This window comes from Hypanus sabinus, chromosome 9 (assembly GCF_030144855.1).
Source record: "Hypanus sabinus isolate sHypSab1 chromosome 9, sHypSab1.hap1, whole genome shotgun sequence".
NCBI classification, from domain to species: Eukaryota; Metazoa; Chordata; class Chondrichthyes; order Myliobatiformes; family Dasyatidae; genus Hypanus; species Hypanus sabinus.
Genome location: NC_082714.1, coordinates 31,754,783 through 31,779,762, shown reverse-complemented (window position 1 = coordinate 31,779,762; position 24,980 = coordinate 31,754,783). Strand labels below are relative to the sequence as shown.

General features: G+C 40.9%; 1 protein-coding gene across 3 annotated transcripts in view; it reads right to left on the bottom strand.

Annotated features, from left to right (window-relative positions):
• nat15 (N-acetyltransferase 15 (GCN5-related, putative)) overlaps nucleotides 1-22,606 on the bottom strand; it is a 33,767-nt gene extending 11,161 nt beyond the window's left edge. The window contains exons 1-4 of one of the 3 annotated variants that reach the window (XM_059979430.1): nucleotides 22,451-22,606; nucleotides 19,496-19,611; nucleotides 17,232-17,361; nucleotides 13,734-13,830 (exon numbers count right to left, since the gene is read on the bottom strand). In XM_059979430.1, coding sequence (XP_059835413.1) covers nucleotides 13,734-13,830; nucleotides 17,232-17,361; nucleotides 19,496-19,605 — 337 coding nt within the window. In that variant the 5' untranslated portion in view covers nucleotides 19,606-19,611; nucleotides 22,451-22,606. Of the gene's footprint in view, nucleotides 1-13,733; nucleotides 13,831-17,231; nucleotides 17,362-17,560; nucleotides 17,669-19,495; nucleotides 19,612-22,450 lie in introns of those variants that run through there. The other 2 variants (XM_059979428.1, XM_059979431.1) reach the window with 2 other exon arrangements.
• Between the last annotated feature and the right edge of the window lie 2,374 nt (nucleotides 22,607-24,980).

The following is a 24,980-nucleotide window of genomic DNA, read 5'->3' as shown; positions in this document are numbered from 1 at the left end:
CTAAAATTGATCTGATGACAGCCCCTATTGTAGTAGGCTGAATGTGTGACAATGGACAAATTGTTACGCAAGCTCATATTATTTATTACTAGCCAATTCCTGTGGAATTATTGAGTTAATATTGGAAAGATTAGAATAACATACTAAATATAGGCATGTTATGCAAAAATGGATTATGTTAAACAGTTGCAAATACAAACATGCAGAAAATATTCAGATGAGAAAATTGTGCATTTTCATGGGAAATGACCTTCTCAAAATAAAAGAATATAAAGGAGTCATAAAATAATTCTCAGACCTGAAATAAACACACATCAGATTGATATAAAGTATCCAGATAAACCTTTAACAAGTGATGGTGCTAAAATCGTATAATATCACCATACTAAGATGCACTGCTACACTTATGAAAAGCACCAGATTACAATAGAATAGCATATAACCAACTCTGCATTTTAACTAGTGAAACTAAACTACATGCTCTTTGAAATCTACTGCCTGTTTCTTCTGGTTTTCCTTATTCCTGTTTGAGGTACCACATACCAGTCAACACACACAAAATGCTGGTGGAACACAGCAGGCCAGGCAGCATTTATAGAAAGAAGTACAGTCGACGTTTCGGGCCGAGACCCTAGTCCAGGCATGGGCAAACTACGGTCCGGGGGCCAAATGCGGCCCGTTAAGCTTTTTAATCCGGCCCGCAGAACTTGATGAAATTATATTAATAAACCTCGTTAACGTTTTTTCCCCGCAATTCTGGCTTTTTCCCAATAGATGACGCACTCTATATACATTTGTGGCGACCCATTTCCTGGCACATCCGAACCGGTTCACAATTAGCCAGCGTTCTGGCTAAGGGAGATAGCCTGCGGGGATTTGCGAGCACAGAGCTTTGGAGCCTCTGCGCCACGGGGGGCAGGTTGAGGGAGGCTTAAAAGTGAGGCTGGGGATTTCGAATAAAGTTTTTTTCTTCGACTGCAGTTACCGACTCCATGTCGTAATTTTAGCGCTGCATGTAGCACACCGCTACACATTGACCTTTGTTGAGGTGCAGCGTATTACTCCACATTTGCGCTTTACTCTTTGTTCGGCTTGACCTATTTGTGTGAACAGGCGTTCAGCGTCATGAACATCAACAAAGCCAGCCACAGATCCAAGTTAACTGACCAACACCTCAGATCCATCCTGAGAATCGCCACAACAAAACTAAATCCAGACCTTGATGCGCTGGCTAAAAATGGAGACCAACAACACTGTTCCCACTGAAATTAAAAATAAGTTTCTTCGTTGTGTTATGTAAAAAATGCATTTGAAAATATTTTTTTCAATAAGCCTTACATGTTACATGTCATGCGCAGGTGCACTTACGTTCTCAAAATAAAAAATGCACTCCAGATCAAATAACGCGCTCCGCATACTGGCGCGCTGTCAGGGTTCTGTCCTTGTGCTGGTCGTTGTTGAGTTTTGGCACAGGGGATAATTGAATAAGAAGGAGCAGGACAAGTAGACCTGCATCTCCTACCGTTTTTGAAATAAAGACAGGCAGGAGGAGAGTGATGATGATAATATGTTGAAGGATAACAGAATTTTCAGTGCTTTAAAATAATAACTGTTACTATTAAAAAAAGCTGTATTTTATTCATTTAATTTTCAGTGTTTTAAAAGTCATTTCAATAAATAGCTAAATACCATGGGACTTCAAAGACAGATATTTTGTTGTAATGCATTTGTTCATTTTCAATTGAAATTAAAGCACATGTTTTCTACATATCCCATGATATTTTATTTTCTCTTATGAGGTGTATTACCAAAACACTCCGTCCATCTGCTCCTGGTCCGGCCCCCCTGTCTAATTTTAGAACCCTTTGTGGCCCACAAGTCAAAAAGTTTGCCCACCCCTGCCCTAGTCCTTACAAAGGGTCTTGGCCCGAAACGTCAACTGTACTTCTTCCTATAGATGCTGCCTGGCCTGCTGTGTTCCACCAGCATTTTGTGTGTGTTGCTTGAACTTCCAGCATCTGCAGATTTCCTCGTGTTTACATACCAGTCAACAATTGTTTTGTCAAGCCACAGCCACTGCACTCAGGTACTGCCAAGTATTTCTTCCTGGTAAACTGACTCAGTAATAATAATTTCCCCTGATTTAAAGATAGGCATTTTCAATTGCTCAAATCTCAACAAGTATAAAATTGGAGCACAATAAAACACATTTGATACCCCACAGGAATATAGAAATAGAGTTGTCTGTCAACACAGGCAGTATATATGATTTCCTTTCCCCAACCACAAAAGGAAATACATAAGGAAAATCCAATATTGTCAGACCTTACTGTCACTTGGGTTTTGACTTACAACTAAATTAATTTTGAAAATATCCTTCACTAAATTACTTTTGAAAGCCCAGACAGAACTTAAATATACGGCACTACTGTAAGCACTAATGTTAATCGTAAAGAGACAACTATGTAAATAGGAATTTATTGAATTCAACTGACACTTGCTTTCTCTCAAAATACATTTTCATTAGATTGCCCACACCAATTATGTCCTTCCTTTAAGGCATCTGCAAATAAAAATGAAAACAATTTTCACTGATCAAAACTCTTTTCTGAGTTCTCTATTACAAACCAAATTTACCTTTGATGCCTTTCTCTGGTTGTGAAAAGACATTATAGATAGCATTGCAGAAGTGAATTTGTCTACCTTAACAGAGGGGAAAAGCCGCAGATGTCAAGAAAAAAAAAGGTCCACTTTATGTTAATTTACCCCTTTGCCACATTTGTAAGAAGTACACAGGTTGAATACCCCTTTCCTGAAACACTTGGGGTTAGAAGTGTTTAAGATCTTGGAATATATAATGAGGTAGCTTAAGATTGCCATCATTTCTGACTCTGAATTTACAGTGCCTATAAAAAGTAATCACCGCATTACAAGTTTTCATGTTTTATTGTTTTACAACACTGAATCACAGTGGATTTAATCTGGCTTTTTTTTTGACACTTCAACAGAAAAAATACTTTTGTGTCAAAGTGAAAACTACTCTCTACAAAGCGATCCAAATTAATTACAAATATAAAACACAAACTAATTGATTGCATTAGTATTCACTCCCTTCAAGTCAGTATTTAGTCGATATGCACCTTTGGCAGCAATTACAGCCTTGAATCTATGTTGGTAGTTCTTTATCAGCTTTGATTATCTGGGCACTGCTATTTTTCCCCCATTCTTCTTTACAAAACTGCTCAAGTTGTCAGATTGCATGGGGATCATAAGAGAACAGCCCTTTGAAAGTCCAGCCACAAATTCTCAATTGAATTGCTGTCTGGACTTTGACTTGGCCACTCCAGGACATTAACTTTGTTGCTTTGGTTTAATGCCTGGGGTCACTGTCTTACTGGAAAACAAATCTTCTCTGAAGTCGCAGTTCTCTTGCAGAGTGCATCAGGTTTTCCTCTAGCATTTCTTTATATTTTGCTGCATTCAGTTTACCTTCTACCTTCACAAGCTTCCCAGGGCCTGCTTCAGTGAAGCATCCCCAATGCAGGATGCATCTACCGCCATCTTTCTCAGTAGGGATGGTGTGTTTTTGATGATGTGCAGTGTTAGGTTTACGCCAAACACAGCATTTAGTCTGATGGCCAAGAAGCTCAATTTTGGTTTCATCAGACCAGAGAACCTTCTTCCAGCTGATTTCAGGGTCTCCCCTCATGCCTTCTGGCAAACTCCACCTGAGATTTTATGCAAGTTTCTTCCCCCCCAACAGAGGCATTCTCTTTTCCACTCTCTCCATGAAATTGGAACAAGTGAAGCACCCGGGCAAGTTGTTGTATGCGCAGCCTCTCCCATCTCAGCCACTGAAGCCTGTAACTCCTCCAGAGTTGTTACTGGTCTTTTTGTGGCCTCCCTCACTTGTCCCCTTCTTGCAGTCACTCAGTTTTTGAGGATGGCCTGCTCCAGGCAGATTTACAGCTGTGCCATATTCTTTCTATTTCTTGATGATTGATTTAACTGTACTCCAAAGAATATTGATTGACCTGGAATTTTCTGGTATCCATCTCCTAACTTGTGCTTTCCGGGTGCTTCAGGAAAAAAAACTTGATTTGAATTTTGAATGTCTTGTTAAGCAATTTTGTTTAGCTTCATTCAAAGTCAATGGTGTCTTTACAATTTGTCATTCAAACAGGGTACACCAATGACTGTACATTTCAATGCCATCACGTTTCCCTGTTAAACTTCAGAGCAAAGAAGATCAAGCAGCAGTATAGAACATAGAAGAAAGAGTACAGCACAAGAACAGGCCATTCAGCCCACATGGTTGTGTCAAATCAAAAAAACCCAAACACTAATCCCTCCTACCTACACCATATTGATACCCTTCCATCTTCATTACATCCATATACCTATCCAAACGTCTCGTAAAAACCCCTAATGTATTTGCCTCAACTACCATACCGGACAGCGCATTCCAAGCATCCACAACTCTGTAAGTGAAAAAACATCCTTTACATCCCCCGGAATCTAACCCCTCTCACCTTCATGCATGCCCTCTGGTATTGGATATTTCAACACTAGGACACAGATAATTTCTGTCCACTCTATCTATGTCTCTCAAGATCTTATAAACCTCTATCAGATCTCCCCTCAGGTTCCACCACTCCAGAGAAAACAACCTAGTTTATCCAGCCTCTCATGATAGCAAATGCCCTCTAAAACAGGCACCATCCTGGTACACCTTTTCTGCACCCTCTCAACATCCTTCCTATAGTGGGGTAAGCAGAACTGTATACAGTACTTCAGATGTGGCCTAACCAGAGTTTTATAAAGACTGAAAAGATCAGGGTGGCGAGAAGCGAGCCAATTCAGCTTGCTGCTCGAAGTGGCAGAACCCAATGTTCGGATGGACAGTTAAGGCTGGGCGAGATTGAAAAGGTCAAGATGTTGGGGCCCAAGGTGAGGGACAGACCACTTAAGATTGCTGCTCCACAACGGTTTCCTGGCTCAGCGCTGAACTATGGGTCCCGAAGTCTCTTTGCAGACTTCAGTTCAGAAAGACTATTTGCTTCTGGTTACTGTTTGCATGATGTATTTTTCATTGCACACTGGGTGTTTGGTGGTTTTTTTTACAGGTTATTTTATTCTTATATTTTCTCATGGACATGATGTGTTTTATTTTCAGCACACTAGCTGTTAAGACAGTCTTTTCTCATATATACGGGGTTTCATTTTGGGTTTCTTTGTTTCGTGGCTGCTTGTTAGGAGAAGAAAATCTAAGCAATTCACTAAAGTTAAATTGTTTTCCTTTCATTCCTCTGACTGAAGGACAAGTAGATACCAGATCAACGGCCGTAAATCACTGCCCACAAATGATTATGATTAGAAAATTATTTGCAAGAAATCAGGTGATGTCTGGCAATAGTACCAAATTGCAAAGCCACTTTATTTTACCCTTTTTCTCCCCTCTATGACCAACCTTCTTAATGAAAGTTATCATTCACAATGAATGGTCAATCAGTACTGTTCCTGCTTATTTAACCATTTAGGTTGCCTCTGTAAAATATGTAGCCAGTATTGGAGTATAAAAGTTGCATTGTTTGCTGCGTAACCAAAACTATGTAGTCAGCTTTGAGCTTGCTATTTGCTATGCATGTATCCAATTTAGTAGGAGAATAAAATCTTAAGAATGTAGAAGATAATGGTGTGTTAATGAGAGGTAGATTAGAACATGATTAAGTCAATGGGTAGAAACAATAGTGGCGGATGTACTTGTGATATGCAACTGTAGACTGATTAGATATGCTAATGCAACTAAACCAGGAGATTGCTATAAAAAATGCTTTGTACAAGGATCGGTGGGCAATCGGCGACTAGCTCACTAACTGTCTCAGCTTTGATTTGCAAATTAAAGTTTAATACTTCTTGAAGAATCTTCTGCGTCTCCTGGTCGTTTGTGGGGCACGAGAAACCACGACAAAATTGGCGACTGTGACAGGACCGGAAAGAGACCCGCGGAAAGGAAACGGCAGATTGGGGACGCTTCCCAGTCCTCTAGGGACCCCCACAAGGCTAACAGAAAGGTAAGCGCTTTTTGCGACAATTTGGACTAAGAATTCTGTTGGTTTTGCGGAGGTCTTGGAGTCTCTGAAGTGTGGAACCATTGCCGAAGGGTCTCTCCGGTCCAAAGAATCTGGCAGAATTGGGGGTTAACAGGAGGCTCAGAGGATTGATCAAGAACACTGCAGTGAGGGTAAGTACAAATAAACTAATAAGAAGTGAAGAAAAATTCCATGTGGTGTGTTACGTCCCTGTGGATACCGCTTCGTATAAAACAAAGGTCTGAATGGGCAGGGAAAGGGAAAATGGAGAAAATCCTTGTGGATACCGCCTTAAGAGATAAGGGTCTGAATAGACGAGGTGCATAGAGAAAATCCCTGTGGATACCGCTTCGTATGAAACGAAGGTCTGAACGGGCAGGAAAAGGAAAAATAGAGAAAATCCCTGTGGATACCACTTCATATGAAACGAAGGTCTGAATGGGCAGGGAAAGGAAAATAGAGAAAATCCTCCTGGATACCGCCTTAAGAGATAAGGGTCTGAATAGACGAGGTGCAAAGAGAAAGTTCTGTGGATACCGCTCTGAATAGAGGTCTGTACGGGCAGAACAGAATAGGAAACAAGGGCAGTCCAATATATAGTTTAAAGCACTGTTAGATAGACACAGCAGGCATAGAATTAGAGTAAATAATAATATCCAGTAAATGAACTGTGAATCTCTGAAATACCTTAAAAAGAGAAAACAACATGCCAGGTAAAGGAATGGCAGTAGAGATTCTGAGCAAAAAAATCCCAGTAAATAAATATGAGATCACAAAAACTTTAGAGAAATGGGAAAAAAGAACCAAAAACCTGGTCACAAAATGGCTAAGAGAAGGAACGTTTGATGTAAGCTTGTGCAAAGAAATGGAGGCACTAATTAAAAATTACAAACCAAAAGATAAATCTAAGAAAAGAGGGCAAAAAAGAGAACAAGAAATGGAAGTGCTAAAACTCTTCAGAATGGAGGGAGAAAGGCTGAGGAGGACAGGTAGAATATTGATTACAAGCGAGGAAGACACTAAGGTGCTGGAGAAACAGCCTGTTAGAGAGAGAGGAAGGTACAGTGAGAAGCTGGCTTCAGCTCCGTACCCAGATGTGAAAGAAACAGAAAAGCTCCCTCCCTATAATGAGGAAGGAACCCCTAAGCAGTGCCCCTTGCTGACGGGAACAGGGAGGGAGAAGTACAAGTTTGGGATAATGAGGAGGAAAAAAGACAATACGGAGAAGGAAAAAGCTGCAATATGGAAGGAGATACAGACTGAAAGGATAAAGGTGGAACACGCAAAGAGAGAAATGAAAGAAGAGATTGAACGGATGAAATACTTGAGAGAGGAAAAGGAGTATGAGGAGTATTGGTTATACCATAGAAATAAACAGACTAGCATTCAAGAGGAAGTGGAAAAAAGATAGGAGATGAGAGTCTTGAGAGAGAAGGGAATCAAGCACGAGTAAGGATCATGAGGAGTCCCTGCCACATGTGTACAGACACGGACAGGAAGAAAGAGAAGGTGACTCATTGGAGGAGCAAGAGTTAAGTGGAGAGAGAGAGGATGCGAGAATTTTTGGGGAAGAGGTAGGAGGCAGAAGCCTAGAAGAGCAGAAGGAGGCGGTAGGGGAGCGACTTGTGGAAGTAGAGAGAGCTAGAAAAGTTACTGAGAGGGGATTGCCAGAGGAGATGCGAAAAATACTCCAGGGGCCAACCAAGTATTGAATCAGAAAGGAAGGACTCCACAGGGAGACCAAGGGAAGAAGAGGACCCTGGAGAAATTTGTGTGGGAGGCAGTAAAGACATACCCTGAGACAGATGGGGAGTAAGGCGAGGAGGAGAGCCAGGGCAGGTGGGAAGAAGGAGGAAGAATGATGCCATTGTTAAAGGATCAGGACAAGTGCAGTACATCGTTTGGGGATCCCAGGACCTAGAAGGGCTGAAAAACACTCTGCCCAATCTACATAAAGGAGCAGGGAATTGGATTAGAGCCTTTGAAGAAGAAACGGTGGGACGATTATTGGCTATGGGAGATTTGAAGGCACTATTGATAAGGTTGATGGGAACCTCCAAATTTGACGAATGAATGGAAATGGCTGGCATAGTAAACCCAAACGACCCGAGAACTGATGGAGACGGGTTTGACAGAGTGAGGCAGAGGGTATGGCAGGCCCTTAGGAAGCTTTATCCACCCAAAGTGGACCCCAAAGCCTTAAAGGCAGATCCACTGGGAGATACTGAAAACCCAGCAGCCTACGTAGAAAACCAGTTGAAAAGGTGGGAGACTGGAGACTGAGCAAGAGGTGGAAAATAGCTTATTTATCACCACAACCGACATAGCATTTTGGATGAAATGCCTCCGCAAGTAAAATCCAAACTGGAGGAAGTGGTTGGGCTGACATCAATGACCCCACAAGAATTTAGAGACCACGTAGTCCATGCGGTTGAGAAATACCGGAAAGACAAACAAAGGTTGGCTGAGCAGCAGGAAGAGGTGCAAAGAAAGTTAATACAAATGCAGCTCGAAGAACTCAAAAAGAAGGAAAAAGAGAAAAGCAAAAAGCTGCTGCCAGCAACCACCGGTCCAAGTACAGCCATCGAACTGGATGAAGCACCACTATATGGAGGAACCGATCATACTGTAAGACAAGGGCTGGAAAACCCCATGCCAATAATCAACGTCTTTGGAGAAGCATTCCCACAAATGCCCTATCAGGAACAGACTAAATTCAAACAGCCCAGACAGGACTGGAAGTCCCAAGGAGGGGGACAGAGGAGCAATGGGCAGAGGGGACCAGTGAGGAAAAAGAGGGAAAGAGAGGTAGAGAGACTGTGCTGGGGATGTAATCAGCCAGGTCACATAAGAGATTGTCCGTTTACACCTTGGCCTGTCACACACCAGCAGGAACCGATAAGAAGGGAACTAAAGTTTAGCCAAGGACCAGCCCCCACAGGCCCAAGCGGACCTGTGAACCCCTATGCGCGGTATTAGGGGTGCCCCAAAAACTCAAGTGGGAAGGGACATTACCCAATGATAACAAGGAAGACAGACGAGGAACCCATTGTTCAGGTTATGTTACAAGGGCAACTGACACCAATGATGATAGATACTGGAGCCACGTAAATTTGTGTACAGCCACAGTATGCCCTTCACCTTCCCATGACAGGAAAGTTTAATAAGACGGTAGAGCTCTCGGGGAAAACACAGTTGACACAGTGCACGACTCCAGTGCAGTTGAGAATGGGAAATAAAGGAATTGTTTTGCCGGTGCTAGTATTTAAAGGAACTCCGATTAATTTGTTAGGCAGAGATGCCTTATTGAAACTGGAATTAAAATTAGAATGCACCAGAAATGGGCTGAGTGTGGAAAGAGCAGGGGCTCAATTGATAGTGTGAGAAGACAAGAAGGCTAATGTCTTTTGGATAGCAGATATCACAGATCAGATTAAGGAAACCTGGGAAAAATGGAAAAAGGGCGTGCAGGCTATATTACCCAGGGGTGTAATGCCCAAATCTGAGCTACATTGTACAGTGATTTTTGATGAGACTCAGAACAGGGAATTAGAGGAGAGATGGCACCTGGAGGCATGTACCCAACAGCACCTGGAAGGGGAGGCTGTGATAATTGGAAAGCAAGGGGCAGCTTTACAAGTTAAGTGGAACACCTTTTTAGAAAAATGGTACACGATACTGGAGGCTGTGCCCCACATAACATTGTTGGTAAACAAGGGATATCAGTCTAAAGACTTAGGACCCTTAGTTAAGAGTGCTGAAACCGTAACAGTCTGGAGGAAAATCACGCCAGAGGTGTGAATATCAGAAGACAACAATTGCATTAAAATAATGGTAAGTGTAGATATGGTAGGAACAGTGAGAGAGGTCGAAATAACTCCCCAACCACACCTGCCCTTGCTGGGAAAAGAAAGAGGCCAGCAGAAAGATAGAAGGTTAGATGAGTTGCCATCTATTCTGTGGTCACAGCATGACATGGACTTAGGGAAAATAAGAACAGCTAGTCCGGTGGAAATAAGGCTGAAAAAAGGAGCAATTCCACCCAGCAGACCACAATACCCTCTAAGACCAGAAGCAGAAGAGGGAATGGCATCGACAGTGTAGGGGTTGCTTGAAATAGGAGTGCTTAAAAGAACAAACAGTCCATGCAATACCCCGTTGCTGTCAGTCTTAAAAGCAGATAAATCCAAGTGGAGATTGGTGCATGATTTGCAAGCGGTAAATGATGTAGTAGAGGACTGGCCAGGACTGTCCCCAACCCACACACGCTTTTGACTAATGTTCCACCAGAAGCAAGTTACTTTTCAGTGATTGATTAGTGTTCAGCTTTCTTCAGCATTCCTCTGGCCGACCAGTGTCAGTATCTGTTTGCATTTACTTACAGAGGTGCTCAGTATACCTATACCAGAATGCCACAAGGGTTTAAACATTCACCACATGTTTTTAATCAGGTGTTGAAGGCAGACCTAGAGGGCATGCCATTGGAAAGTACATTGTTACAGTATGTGGATGACCTGTTGATTTGCTCCCACAGTAAGGAACAGTGTGAGCAGGACACTATAACTCTGTTAGGGAAGCTGGCGCACGGAGGACATAAAGTATCCAAAAAGAAAGTGCAATTTTGCACACAGCAAGTGGAATACTTAGGCAGGGTAATATCCAAGGGAGTGAAGGCGATAGCACCAGATCAGATTGAGGCAATAACTAAGGCCCCAAAATCCCAGACTGTAGGGCAGATGATGACGTTTTTGGGAATGGTAGGGTACAGCTCAGATTGGATAGGAGAATATGCTGAGATTGTGGCACCTTTGAGAAAGATAATGAAAGAAGCAGGACATACAAATTTGAAGAACGGCTTTCAGTGGAATGAAGTGGCAGAGATTGCTGTCAATACTATTAAGCAGGAATTGCAGTCAGCACCAGCATTAGCTTTGCCTGACTACGAGAATGTTTTTCATTTGTATGTATCCAACAGACAGGAGGGTTATGTCACAGCGGTTCTAACACAAGAGACAGGCATAGGGAAAGCAAAGCAGCCGATAGCATACTACAGTGCGAGACTAGATGAGGTGGCTCAGGGGTATCCACCCTGTTATCAGGGATTGGCGGCGCTGTACTATGCATATGAAAAGGCATCATCTGTAACCCTGGGCTATCCTGTGACTCTGTACACACACCACAAAATAGCAGAATTGCTGGAAAGAGGGAAATTTGTGCTGACGCCAGCCAGGATAGCAGCGTATCAGATGCTATTGACATTTCCAGACATAACTATACAGAGATGCACTACCAGTAATATAGCCAATTTTGTCCCTTTGGGCTATGAAGGAGAACCCCATGATTGCGTAGGGAAGACGATGGCATTTGCTAAATTGAGAGCAGATTTACAGTCAGAACCACTAGAGGATGCAGATAAAAAAGTTCTGTTCGTAGATGGCTCTTGTTATAGGGATTATGATGGAAATCATGCAGGGTTCTCAGTAGTGCAGCAGGATCAGTCGAGCTATAAGATTATTAGGATGGAGTCCTGTCCCCAACCGTGTTCCGCCCAACTAGCGGAAATCAAAGCCCTGACAGCTGCGTGTGAAATGATGGAAGGGGAGAAGTAGACATCGATACTGATTCGGCATATGCTCATGGAGTATGCCATTTGTTCGGGGCAGTATGGAAACAGAGAGGTTTTTTAAAGAGTAGTGGAGATCCCTTACAACATTGTCAGCGAATTCTAGACTTAATAAAAACCATGATGAAACCTAAAGCATTGGCTATAGTAAAATGCCAGGCACATAAAAAGGGAAATGATGTAATAACAAAGGGAAATCAAGCTGCGGACGAGGCAGCCAGAAAAGCGTCCAGATGTACATCAGCTGTCATTTTCCCCCAGGTAAGCCTAGCTCCAGAACCTGTGGTAGAGGACCTAATTGAAATACAAGGTAAGGCAACTTTGGCAGAACAGACAATGTGGAGACGAAGGGGGGGGGGGCCAACAAAACCCTGAAGGCTTGAGGAGCATGGAAGACAGTTTGTTGGTAGCGCCCACCCCTCTACTGACGATTCTGATTTCAGAAGCACATGGGATTGACCATTGTGCAAGGGGGGAAGTGATAAAGAAAAAAAGAAGGATGGTTTTTGGTCACCTTATTTACAGGCTTCAGTGGACTTTGTCTTGTCACAGTGCGAGGTATGTGCACAGAATGCAGGGTTTGGACATCAGTTATTTGACTGGTTAGAAAGTAGACTCGGAGGATAGGGAGCATGGCTGATTAAAATGGCAATAACTGTCAGTATTGTATTGTTGAGCTGAGCGCTTGTGCTGTGCTGTTTTCTTCCTTGTCTCAAGTCTCTTGTAGTGCATGCTGCAACCAACCAATTTCCGATGCTCGTGGCAATTACTGAAGCAACCTTAGAGGGGAAAGAAACACCGAGAATGTATTGTTACAGCCTACAACACCTGCAGGATGCACAAGAGCAAAACGACGGTGTGGGAGGAGATTGTAAGGGCTTCTGAGTTTTTTTCCCTGTCTCAGGTATAAAGGGACAGGTTTTTGGCTCAGCGGCCCAGGGTAACAGGGAGAGAATACTTTGAGGTCTTGGCGCAGAAAATTATAGTTTAACCCGAGATTTGGGAATAAGTGCTTGAGTTTATTGGGGCTTTTGTGTGCGGACTCAGTCTTCTTCCTCTGTGTGAGACCCTTATTGGAGTATAAAAGTTGCATTGTTTGCTGTGTAACCAAAACTATGTAGTCAGCTTTGAGTTTGCTATTTGCTATGCATGTATCCAATTTAGTAGGAGAATAAAATCTTAAGAATGTAGAAGATAATGGTGTGTTAATGAGAGGTAGATTAGAACATGATTAAGTCAATGGGTAGAAACAATAGTGGCGGATGTACTCGTGATACGCAACTGTAGACCGATTAGATATGCTAATGCAACTAAACCAGGAGATTGCTTTAAAAAAGGCTATGTACAAGGATCGGTGGGCAATTGGCGACTAGCTCAATGACTGTCTCAGCTTTGATTTGCAAATTAAAGTTTAATACTTCTTGAAGAATCTTCTGCGTCTCCTGGTCGTTTGTGGGGCACGAGAAACCACGACACCAGCAGGTATTATTTTGGTTGAAATGAAACCCTTGACTTCCTGAGAGAACTCCAGAGGATATGAGAACAGGTCACAATGAAGCTCTGGAGGAACTCACAGAAAATCCAAAGGGAAGATAACACACATACAATTCAGCTCCCTTATCTCTGCCAGAATGTTCTACTGCAATCTGGGTACATGAAAATACAGTGTAACAAAATAAGAAATGCTGGTTGTATAACTCTCATCATATTTTCACTTACTTCAGTTCCATGAATAAACCTAGCATGAAATTGAACTCTTGTTAGAATCTTACTAAAAACTAAGTAAAATTCCAGTGAAGGGAATATTATGTCAGCTATTATTTTTGTAAACAGGTTAGATTAAACCAAAATTAAAAATAATGCTATTTTTCAAAACCCATTCCATTTTTAACCTACATAGATCTTGATGACAATCTGAAGTTACTTAAAACCCAACATAAAAATAGTGGCTTTCAGATGCCTTATCTTCAACAGAATCTTACACCAGAAATAAAATGACAACCAGTGAATACACTTACCTATTCCATGTTTTCGGAAGTCCTTTACAACTCCTAGACTTAAAATGTAAGCAACTTGTGTCTCTACAGGAAAACCAGAGGCCAGAATATCTCCGTCCTGAGTGTAATAATAGGAGGATTTTGTTCATCAGATGTCCTGCTCAATATCTTTAATAAGAGTGTTTTCCTCAGCAACCAAGCAGAAAAAATTGGAAATACATAGAACACTCCACATATTTTTTAGAAATGTGTGTTTTTAAAATATCTGAAATATTCCAGATATTTTAAAAACCAAGTAATAGTCCCAGTTTTGATTATAGGAGAGAATTTTTAATTAGCTTACTATTTTGGAATACAGTGGATTCCAGTTAATTAGGCCATCGGTTAATCAGGGAAGCTGCAGGAGACTGTTGCTGAACAATTTCTAACTAGCTTCAGTTGTATGCACTTGTGTGGCCATTAAGACAATACACTATGTTTAGAGTGAACACTTTTTTAAATAGCATCTGTTGTGTGTACTTGTGTTATGTTATCCATTTGGGCCAAAAGCTGCCAATTCAAAAATGAATGATTTTTGAATATTTTATTTTTTATTTTAAAAAATTTCAGACCCTTGCCAAGATGCCATGAAAAGATTTGACACCAGCAGAAAAAAAATTACCCTACAGGACCAAATTACAACCCATCCGTCTTATACCAGTTATTTATTGTTGGATTGTGAAACTACTTCATGCAGCAAGGCAAATAAGGCAGTCCATAAACTGCACTAGGAGTCTGCACTGATTTTATTCATTAACCGTCAATCAAAAGAACATGGTAACATACATTGGATGAATTTCTCCATTGTTAATTATAGAAACTAAAACAGTTTTATAGTACTGTAGTAGTGTTTTGATTTGTTCGGTATTTCATTTAAATACATAATTTGTTACTTACTAAATAGTAGTTCATCTTTTTTTATATATCGTTTTTACTATTTCCATGAAACTTCAGCTAATTGGGGTAGTTGCTTAAATGGGCCAAAATGTACTGGTCCCAATGTGCCCCAATTAACTGGAATCCTATTTATTGATTCTTGAAATGTTCAAATCGAGCTGAACAAGCAAAAATTACTGTTTTCCTGCATTAATATCTTTCTTTTCTGCTGTCTAAGTAAACTTATCCAGCAACTAACTGTGGAACCTTGACTAAATAATTGTTCCTTATTTTGTGATCTGGACAGAAAGTGTCAACAAGCCCTTTTGCCACAGCAATTGAACCAGTCCTGCTTTTATCAAATAATCTATGTGGAATTCCAACAAATGTTATGAAAGGTGCTTCTCACTGAATCATCTCCCATGGAAATTAGCTGGCTAAACCTGGAATGGTCTACTCCACATAGTTCAAATTCACGTAATTGTTAGAATACTCTAGGAATTTTCAGTAATCTTTGTAAATTGCAATTTGGTGGCAACAAGGAAAACACAGAAAAGTGAACAAATTACAGTAAAATAACATTCTGCAACTTGCATCACTGTGTACAGTTCTAATTTCAACCTATAGTAACAATATTAGCTGTGTATAACTGCTTAAATCTGCCTGATGCTGTCTTCAATTTTTACTGGATTGAAGTGTCTTTGTTCTTTATTTGCCATTTAAACAAGAAGTATTTCTTATATTTATAAATATAGTGACAATAAGCAAACATGAACTAATAGAAGAAAAACGTTTTAGCAAGAATTTCTGACAAATGAGTCTAGAATACAGTGGCATGCAAAAGTTTGGGCACCCCAGTCAACATTTCTACTACTATGAATAGTTATGTGAGTATAAGATGAACTGATCTCCAAAAGTCATAAAGTTAAAGATAAAACAAACTTTTCAACATTTTAAGCAAGATTAGGGTATTATTTTTGTTTCGTACAATTTTAGAGTGAAAAAAAGGAGCACCATGCAAAGGCTTGGGCACCCCAAGAGATGTGAGCTCTCCGGTAACGTTTACCAAGGTCTCAGACCTTAATTAGCTTGTTAGGGCTGTGGCTTATTCACAGTCATCATTAGGAAAGGCCAGGTGATGCAAATTTCAAAGCTTTACAAATACCCTGACTCCTCAAACCTTGTCCCAACAATCAGCAGCCATGGGCTCCTCTAAGCAGCTGCATAGCACTCTGAAAATTAAAATAAATGATGCCCACAAAGCAGGAGAAGGCTATAAGAAGATAGCAAAGCATTTTTTAAGTAGCCATTTCCTCAGTTCCTGATGAAATTAAGAAATGGCAGTTAACAGGAATGGTGGAGGTCAAGTTGAGGTCTGGAAGACCAAGAAAACTTCCCGAGAACTGCTCGTAGGATTGCTAGAAAGGCAAATCAAAACATCCATTTGGCTGCAAAAGACCTTCAGGATGATTTAGCAGACTCTGGAGTGGTGGTGCACTGTTCAACTGTGCAGTGACACCTACGCAAATATGACCTTCATGGAAGAGTCATCAGAAGAAAACCTTTTCTGCATCCTTCACCACAAAATTCAGCGTTAGAAGTTTGCAACAGAACATCTAAACAAGCCTGATGCATTTTGGAAACAAGTCCTGTAGACTGATGAAGTTAAAATAAGAGCTTTTTGGCTGCAATGAGCAAAGGTATGTTTGGAGAAAAAAGGGTGCAGAATTTCATGAAAAGAACACCTCTCCAACTGTTAAGCACGGGGGTGGATCGATCATGTTTTGGGCTTGTGTTGCAGCCAGTGGCATAGGGAACATATCACTGTTAGAGAGAAGAATGAATTCAATTAAATACCAGCAAATTCTGGAAGCAAACATCACACTGTCTATTTAAAAAAAAGCTGAAGATGAAAAGAGGATGGCTTCTACAACAAGATAACGATCCTAAACACACCTCAAAATCCACAACGGACTACCTCAAGAGGCGCAAGCTGAAGGTTTTGCCGTGGCCCTCACAGTCCCCTGACCTAAACATCATTAAAAAAAATCTGTGGATAGACCTCAAAGAGCAGTGCGTGCAAGACGGCCCAAGAATCTCACAGAACTAGATGCCTTTTGCAAGGAAGAATGGGCGAAAATCCCCCAAACAAGAATTGAAAGACTCTTAGTTGGCTACAGAAAGCATTTACAAGCTGTGATAACTTGCCAAAGAGGGTGTTACTAAGTACTGACCATGCAGGGTGCCCAAACTTTTGCTTCGGACCCTTTTTCTTTTTTGTTATTTTGAAACTGTAAAAGATGGAAATATAAAGTAATTTTGCATAAGATATTAAAAAATGTGTCATCTTTAACTTTATACCTTTTGGAAATCAGGTCACCTTTTACTCGCTTAGCTATTCACAGGAACAGAAATTTGGACCGGGGTGCCTAAACTTTTGCATGCTACTGTATGTATTACTGTGACTACAGTGAAACATTCTTGTTATAAATACTTGCTGCATTACATTTTTCAGTTAATTTTAATGATGAGATTTCTTGAGAAATCCATCATTTGAAGTGGAACGTGGCACTGCAGCCTACAGGATGCATTGCAAAGACATACCTCTTTGTGCACCTTTGTTCGATTTTTTATTTCGGCCACAATCATTCCTACTATGCCACCTTTATACGTGGCTGCTAGGGAAAAAAATTTCTTGTTGGACGTGATGTCCCGGTACCATGAATCTGGATACCTGTAAAAGGAGACAAAAAGATCAATCCCCTTTCTAAAAGTTCTGTGTTAACATAGAATGCACGGTTAAATACCTTTTGTGAAGTCTCATAAATTATTCATGATTATTATACTCAATCCAATGTAATGAAGGTTTTATAAAAAGAACTTATTCTGAAGCAAGGCTTAAAACTAGTGTTTTCTGAAAAAGGATCTCGTACTTTCTCAATGTATAGATGAATAAACTTTTTTCAAGCTTCCAATCAGGTGCAGCTACAGGTTTCCCCCGCTACTCGAAGGTAGAGCTTTCCTATGAAACGGTTCGTAAGCTGGAATGTCATAAAATGAAGAAGCAATTACCATTTATTTATATGGGAAAAATTTGTGAGCATTTGCGGACCCAAAAAATAACCTACCAAATCATGCCAAATAACACATAAAACCTAAAATAACAGTAACATATAGTAAAAGCAGGAATGATCTGGTAAATACACACACTATATAATGTAGGAATACTTTTCTATAATCATTGCAGCACTGTCCACCGCAGCGAAAACGTCACGCAAATGCTCTCGGCAGCACTGGCAGCAAAAACACTCGGCGCAAGCGCTCCCGGCAAGAGCACTCTTTCCAGTAATCTTTAAGATATGAAGCAACCAAATAACGCATAAAATTACAAAGCCTATATAAAGTAGAAATGATGTACACCCAGTGTAGTTCCACTTACCGGAATCGGGAAGACAGTGAGCACACTGATGATGGTGTGTTAGGCTAAGTCGTCAGAGGTCAGGGTGGTGGGATGTAGAGGAGACTGGGGTGTCGTCTCATCGTCGTCTGTTTCCATCAGGGCAGGCAGGTCACCTTCTTCTATGTCTGCCTGCCTCAATGTTGAAAGTCGAGTTTCGTCATCTGCTGTGGCTGATGTGGAAGGCTTGAAAAACGACAGTATGCTTGACTGCTTAGCCTCGCGCATTTTTCTATCATACAGTTCTTTGTAAGCACTCAAACCATCCTGCAAATATGCCCTAAACCTACGTACCCTTTCAAAATTAAAGTCATATTTTTCTGCAATCATTGTAGCATTGTCAATCGCAGCGAAAATCTCACGCAATTGCTTCCCGTTCAGTTCCTGGACGTCTTCACTTTTGGGCCGTTCGCTACTGTGTTCGGCTTCAATTGTTATCCTTTCCTCTTCATCTCTCAGTTCTTGGTCATGAGATGCCAAAATCTCTTCAACGTCATCTTCATCAACTTCCACAAACCTTTAGCTAAACTCACTATATCCTTACTTTGTTCACCACGATCAAAACGCTTAATTATGTCTAGTTTTACACTAAGTGTAACACCCTTATGTGCTCTTTTAGGCTTTTCCGATACCTCGGAACTCATCTTGCTAACGGATACACAAAATAAATCGACATAAAGCACAGATGCTCACAGGCACGTGTTTAAGCAATGCTGGCTAGAATGCAGTTCCGGGGGAGGAACTTGGCTGCTCGGTGTGCGCAGTACCTTTTTTTTTAAACAGTGAAAACACCTTCTGTTAGAGAAAACAGGTACTAATGTAGGTCTTTCGTAACAGCGAGCTGACGTAAAGCGAACGTTCAAGTAACGGGGAACACCTGTATCGATTTTAACCTGTTTAGCCGCCGGAGAAACCACTGTAGAACTCAACCTCATGAACTTAGGGATGATATCCTTGTCCTGGCATCTCAGAAGGAAGGCTAAAGAACAAAGAAGTGTCGCCTTCTCTTCACACGATGATTCAAAGCGTTGAATATAGTGGTGAATTTCCTCCCCGTGGAAGTTTCCTGGGGTATTTGACAAATAAACTCTTCTCGGGCTTCCAACCGGGTACAGGTATCAATTTTAACATAAAATCGATGGTTAAAATCAATACATTTACCCAGCTGGAAGCCCAGGAAGTGTTTATTCACCAAATATTTTTTGTTAGATGGCAATCAGCAAAGACCAGTACTTCTGATTGGGATTGCCAGGGCATAAAATATTTGTAAATACAACAATAATACTCCACCAAACATTATCTGAGAGACCACAAACTACACTCTGAAAAATATAGCTGGAAAATAGATAGATAGATAGATAGATAGATAGATAGATAAATAAATAGATAGATAGATGCTTATAGTACTTACTCTATTGGGAACCAATCGCCACAGAGTTGCTTCACTGTATCTATGTCATCATGACAGAGTAAGCGAAGTTGTATTTCACTAAGTACAGTGGAGGACACGATGTCTGTCATTCACAGCTGAAATAAAAAGCAAACTTCATAATCAAATAAATGCAATCAAATCACATCAAATCAAAATTCAGTGAGGTCGAAGTTATCACTTTAGTTGTACTCCATATCACCACATTATGGAAAGAGTTGAACAAAAAAATGCAATATCTATAAAGTTAAAATATATTGTAAAATTAAAATACACTTCTTAGCAGTTAAAGAGATATACTAAATAACACAAAATACCTGGAGAATAAAGCAGTTTTCTATTGAAAACCCATGTTAAATATTCTAATAAATATTTGCAATAACTTTCCAGCAATCCACAGTAAAACCATAAGACCATTATTCTCCACCATTTCATCATGGTTGATCCACTTCACTCACAACCCCATTCTCCTGCCTTCGTCTCGTAACCTTTCACATCCTGACTAATCAAGACCCTGTCAACCTCCGCCTTAAAACACCTAATGACTGCCTCTGCAATGAATTCCACAGATTCACCACCCTCTGGCTAAAGAAATCCCTCCTCATCTTTGTTCTAAAGCAACATCCCACCAAACTGAGGCTGTGCCCCCCACCATAGGAAACATGCTCTCCACTCTGCTCTATCTAGGCCTCTCAACATTCCATAGGTTTCCATGAGATCCCTGCTCATTCTTTTAAACTCCAGTGATAAAAGCCCAGAGCTACCAAACACTCCGCTTACAATAAGCCTTTAATTCCTGGAAACATTTTCATGAACCTCCTCTAAACCCTCTCCAATGTCAGTACATCCTTTCTTAAATAAGGGGCTCAAACTGTTCATAGTTCTCCAAGTGAGGCCTCACCAGTGCCTTATAAAGCCTCATAATTACATCCTTATTTTTATATTCTAGCCCTCTGAAAATGAATGCTCACATCGTATTCCCTTCCTTGCCAGAGTCATATAACCATATAACAATCACAGCACGGAAACAGGCCATCTCGGCCCTCCTAGTCCGTGCCGAACTCTTAATCTCACCTAGTCCCACCTACCCGCACTCAGCCCATAACTCCTTTCCTGCAACCTGCAAGTTAACTTTTAGGGAATCTTGCACTGGAATTTTTGAATTTTCTCCCCCTTTAGAATTCACCAGTGCACTTTAGGAACTGACCCTGGTATCCTAGTTAACTTGGGTGCAAGCAGAACAATACAATAAACAGTGGAGTGGTTCTTTGTTTCAGCAGGGGATGGTAGTGGAGATAACTCCCACTACCTATTAAGTGCTCCCAATGGCATGCAACTCAAACAGCCTCTGACAACCAAATCCAGCTCCTGGTCTTCATGTGTAGTTCAGCTACTGAGCCTGGCAGAACCACTTCTACCGACAGAAGAAGGGGCAAAGGTGGGTTACTTTAGAACCAATCACTTTGGGCAGACGGGGCTCAGCAGCTCATAGAGGAGAAGGAAATCTCAAACTCTGCTGCCTTGCAGCTATTCCCACTGAAGGGGAATGCTTCAGGAGTAAACCCCGAGGTAACATTTGGAGCTGGAGGCAATCCTCTGTTCGAGTTCAATGCTGACTGGCAACTCCTGCGGCGTCACTAGTGCTAAACTGGTCCCTGCAGTTCCTTTGGATTCATGAGCTGGGTGGAGATGGGGGCAGATGGGGTGGCTGCTGTATGGGCAACAGCTGCACTCCATATTGCACTGCCCTGGTTTGCCCATCATGCAGATCGTCCATGGTCAACACTGGCCAATGGAGGGCCTCAGTTAAATCGTGCTTCAAATAATACTCATAACCATTACACTAATACTGTTTACTTGACTCGTTCTGGCATACTATACTGGTGCCCAATCAACACTAAACTTGTACTACCTCTACAATGATAACTCTGCGTGAAAAAGTTCCTATTGCAGACACAGTCCCCCCAACATTAAACGAGGTCACAGCACAATGAAGCAGCAGAAGAAATTACCGGTTGGTTGATGACAGAAAAACGCTACCACTACACTTGACAAGTAAAAAAGATATTGCTATGAAGTTAGTCAGTGACTGGGAAAGTATTTTACTGAAATGGAGTCCTCACTTGATCAACAACAGTACTCTCGATGGAGAATACAGAAATCTCAATTTCTAAAATTTCAAAGAAGACAACTCTGTTTTTCTTGAAACTGGGGACAGAAACAAACTACGTTGGAGAATACGCTGTTGTCTGTATTAGTTTTATCTCAATTTCACTCATGCATGCGCAAAACAAGCAACAAAATCCCATTCTTAACCAATGAAAATGTCCTACCAACACTATTTTTATATTATGAAATAATGTATCCCATTGAGATATATCAATTTCGATACTATTTAGAGACAGTTATGTGTACGGATCATTCGAACTTAACAAATAACATAACCACCCCACCCGCGGTGTTTCCAATTCCGGTTAACTAAATAGGTTTGTATCATTAAAGAATACTGTTCCAAATCTGATCTCTTGTTTCATACGCCAAGCGACTCAGTCACACATTTTTAAAAAAATGCAAAATCACTTTAAGTACTCAAAACCTAAACAACGAATTCATTAAGACACCGAATCCCACTCTACAACAGAAGACACAGCATCAGAAACTGTTACTTTTTGTGACTTCAGTCAGCCCAAGCCTCCCGCCCAGCTCGTTCCCATTGGTAGTCATTACCCAGTTATAAAACAGATCGCAGATCCGCCAGTTTCCCCTGGTCACTCCGAACGTCAATCTCTGCACAGCGCCCCACCCACCTAACCTCCGCGCATGCGCACGGATGCCGTCACTGGCCTGCCGGCTGTCGTTTACTGCAAAGCCTAAAACTGACGTTAATCGAACACCGGCTCAGAGAGGTACTCCTGGCGACGTCTACGGGGGCCTTACCTCGCTTCCGCAACGGACGTGCGGGAAAGAAAGCCAAATGACACGATAATTACAGGACAAGTCGGTATGATCAGTGAGCAAGTACAGTCATTCTCGTTACCGTAAACAAGTGGATCACAAATCTACTCAACTGACTCCCGGCCCAGAGACGGAACTTCCGTTCTCGTAGGTTTCTCGCGAGATTTCATTGGGACTAACACATTGACATCATTCTCTGACGATCCCGTTGATAACATACAGTAGGTCTGTGGGTTCACTGCAGTTTTTATTTTCGATGGAAGGTTATTTTCAATATCTGCATGCACACTAACTTTTCAGCCAAAGGGAATTGAGCGGTTTATTTTGTACTTTTTATTATGAATAAAATTTATTTTGTTTAAAAAAAACTTTACAAAGAACTTATTCCCAACGGCCTGCAATATACATATATGACCTCGAAAGGAAATAAAACATGTAAACTTTATTATTAATTTAATCATTTATTAGTTGTCGCCTCGTACCTTTTTTTCCTGCATTCTTGCAACGATCCTCAATGACACAATGAAAATTGGTTTATTATTGTCACATACAGTGAAAAGTCTTTGTTTTGCGATCAGTTAGTTAGACCTTTCCATAGGAATGGTAAAAAGAAAATTAATACAGAATTTAGTGTTGCTGGGAAATATGTTAAGATAAGAAACTATCAAACTTTAAACAATGGATCTTACCTTAAACTACTGGAGCTAACAAAGCAGTTTGCTATCTAGTGGTTAAAGGAGCTTGGACTTTTATTGTGTTTTTTAGACTTAGATTGCATTTGAATCATACACCTTATCAAGATTGGAAGAACTTCTACATAATGTTTATGTGTAGGTTAAACATGCATGAGGGATGACAAGAAGGTTTGAAACCTTTAATTTCTACTATTATAAACAAGCAATATGGGCATTGTGTGTTTTTGATGGGCCCGATTACCTTAACTTGATTTTCATGTTCAAAAAAACTGCTGGTCAGGCAGCATCTGGGGAGGGATATGACCAGTTGACTTTTTGTGCTCACTACTGCTTACATACAGGAAATAATCCTTTCTGGTTACATAACCAAAAATGAGGAAGAGCAACTTTTGCACTAGGCAGTTCCTAGCAGGACTTTTGTCAACAAATGCAACTATTTTTCCTCACGACACAAGAAGGCATTTGACCTAAGTATTTCCTTTCCCCACATTCCCATCAATTCTTCGTGCCTACAAAACACCAAGGGAAATTTACTATGGTTAATTAACCTACAAGTCCACATCTTTAGAATATGGAAGAAAAGCATCAAGAGGAAGTCCATAGTCACAAAGTAAACATGCAAATTCCACGAAGAGTCAGAATTTTGGTACTGTGAGGTAAGGTAGCAGCTCTACTAGGTGTACCACTACGTTGCCTAAATATGCTTGAACATACATATTAAGTATCTATTATAACTCAACTGATTTTAGCTCAGTTCACATTTTCAGTACAGAGTAATGTGTCATTGCTCCCACACCATAATTTGAGGTCACACTAAACTGTCACTTTTTGAAATTACTGGAACTTTTAGATGGATCTTATCAGTTAGCAAAATGGATGTTAAATAAAGCAGTCAGTGAGCTGACATGTAAAAAGCAACCAGTTAACATTTCAGATTAATGACCCTTCTACAGTGTGTAACTATTTATTGACATACAATGTGGAGTAGGCCCTTCCAGCCCTTGGGCCCTTCCACCCTGCAATCCTCCAATATAATCCTGGCCTAATCACAGGACAATTTACAATGACCAATTAACCCTACCAACTGGAGGAAACTGGAGCATCCAGAGGAAATCCACACAGTCAATGAGAAAATGTACAAGCTCCTTACAGACAGCGGTGGGAATTGAACCAGGGTCACTGGTACTGTAAAGCAATGTGCTAACCACAATGCTTCTGTGCTGCCCCCAACTGTGTGTGCAGTTTAGTTTGCAAAGCAAAGCTGGGACATGGAGCGGAAGGGACACATTTTAAGGCAAAAAAGATAGACAAAATTGTAGGTAGCTTGAGACAAATCAGATGAGTAGGAGCACGAGTATGAGAAAGAAACAGGTTGAGACAAGAGCACAAACATGTAAGGATCAGTGTTGAGAGAGCCTTCTGCCTATAGAAACTTAAATGTTTATTGCAAAAGGTTGCTAACTAAGATATTGTTGTTCTAGTTTACATTGGGCTTCACTCTAAGGCTCCAAGTAAGTTGGAATGGGAGTGAGATGGAGAATTTTCAAAGGCATGCAACAGGGAACTCAAGAGTCACCCCTGCAGACTGATCTACAGGGCAATGTTTCTCATGTAAACTACTAACTTTAGTCCAAATAGGTCAGCTATCTGATATTCCTCCTTCCACAATGAAGTTGTCTAACATGACAAATAATACCAATTTGTTTCTGCTATTTCAGTGTAGCTAGTTATCTCACCTTATTGCTGGGGCAAATACATAAATTGATTGATATATACACAAATACGACAATGTAATTGTGAAATAAAACAATGGCTAG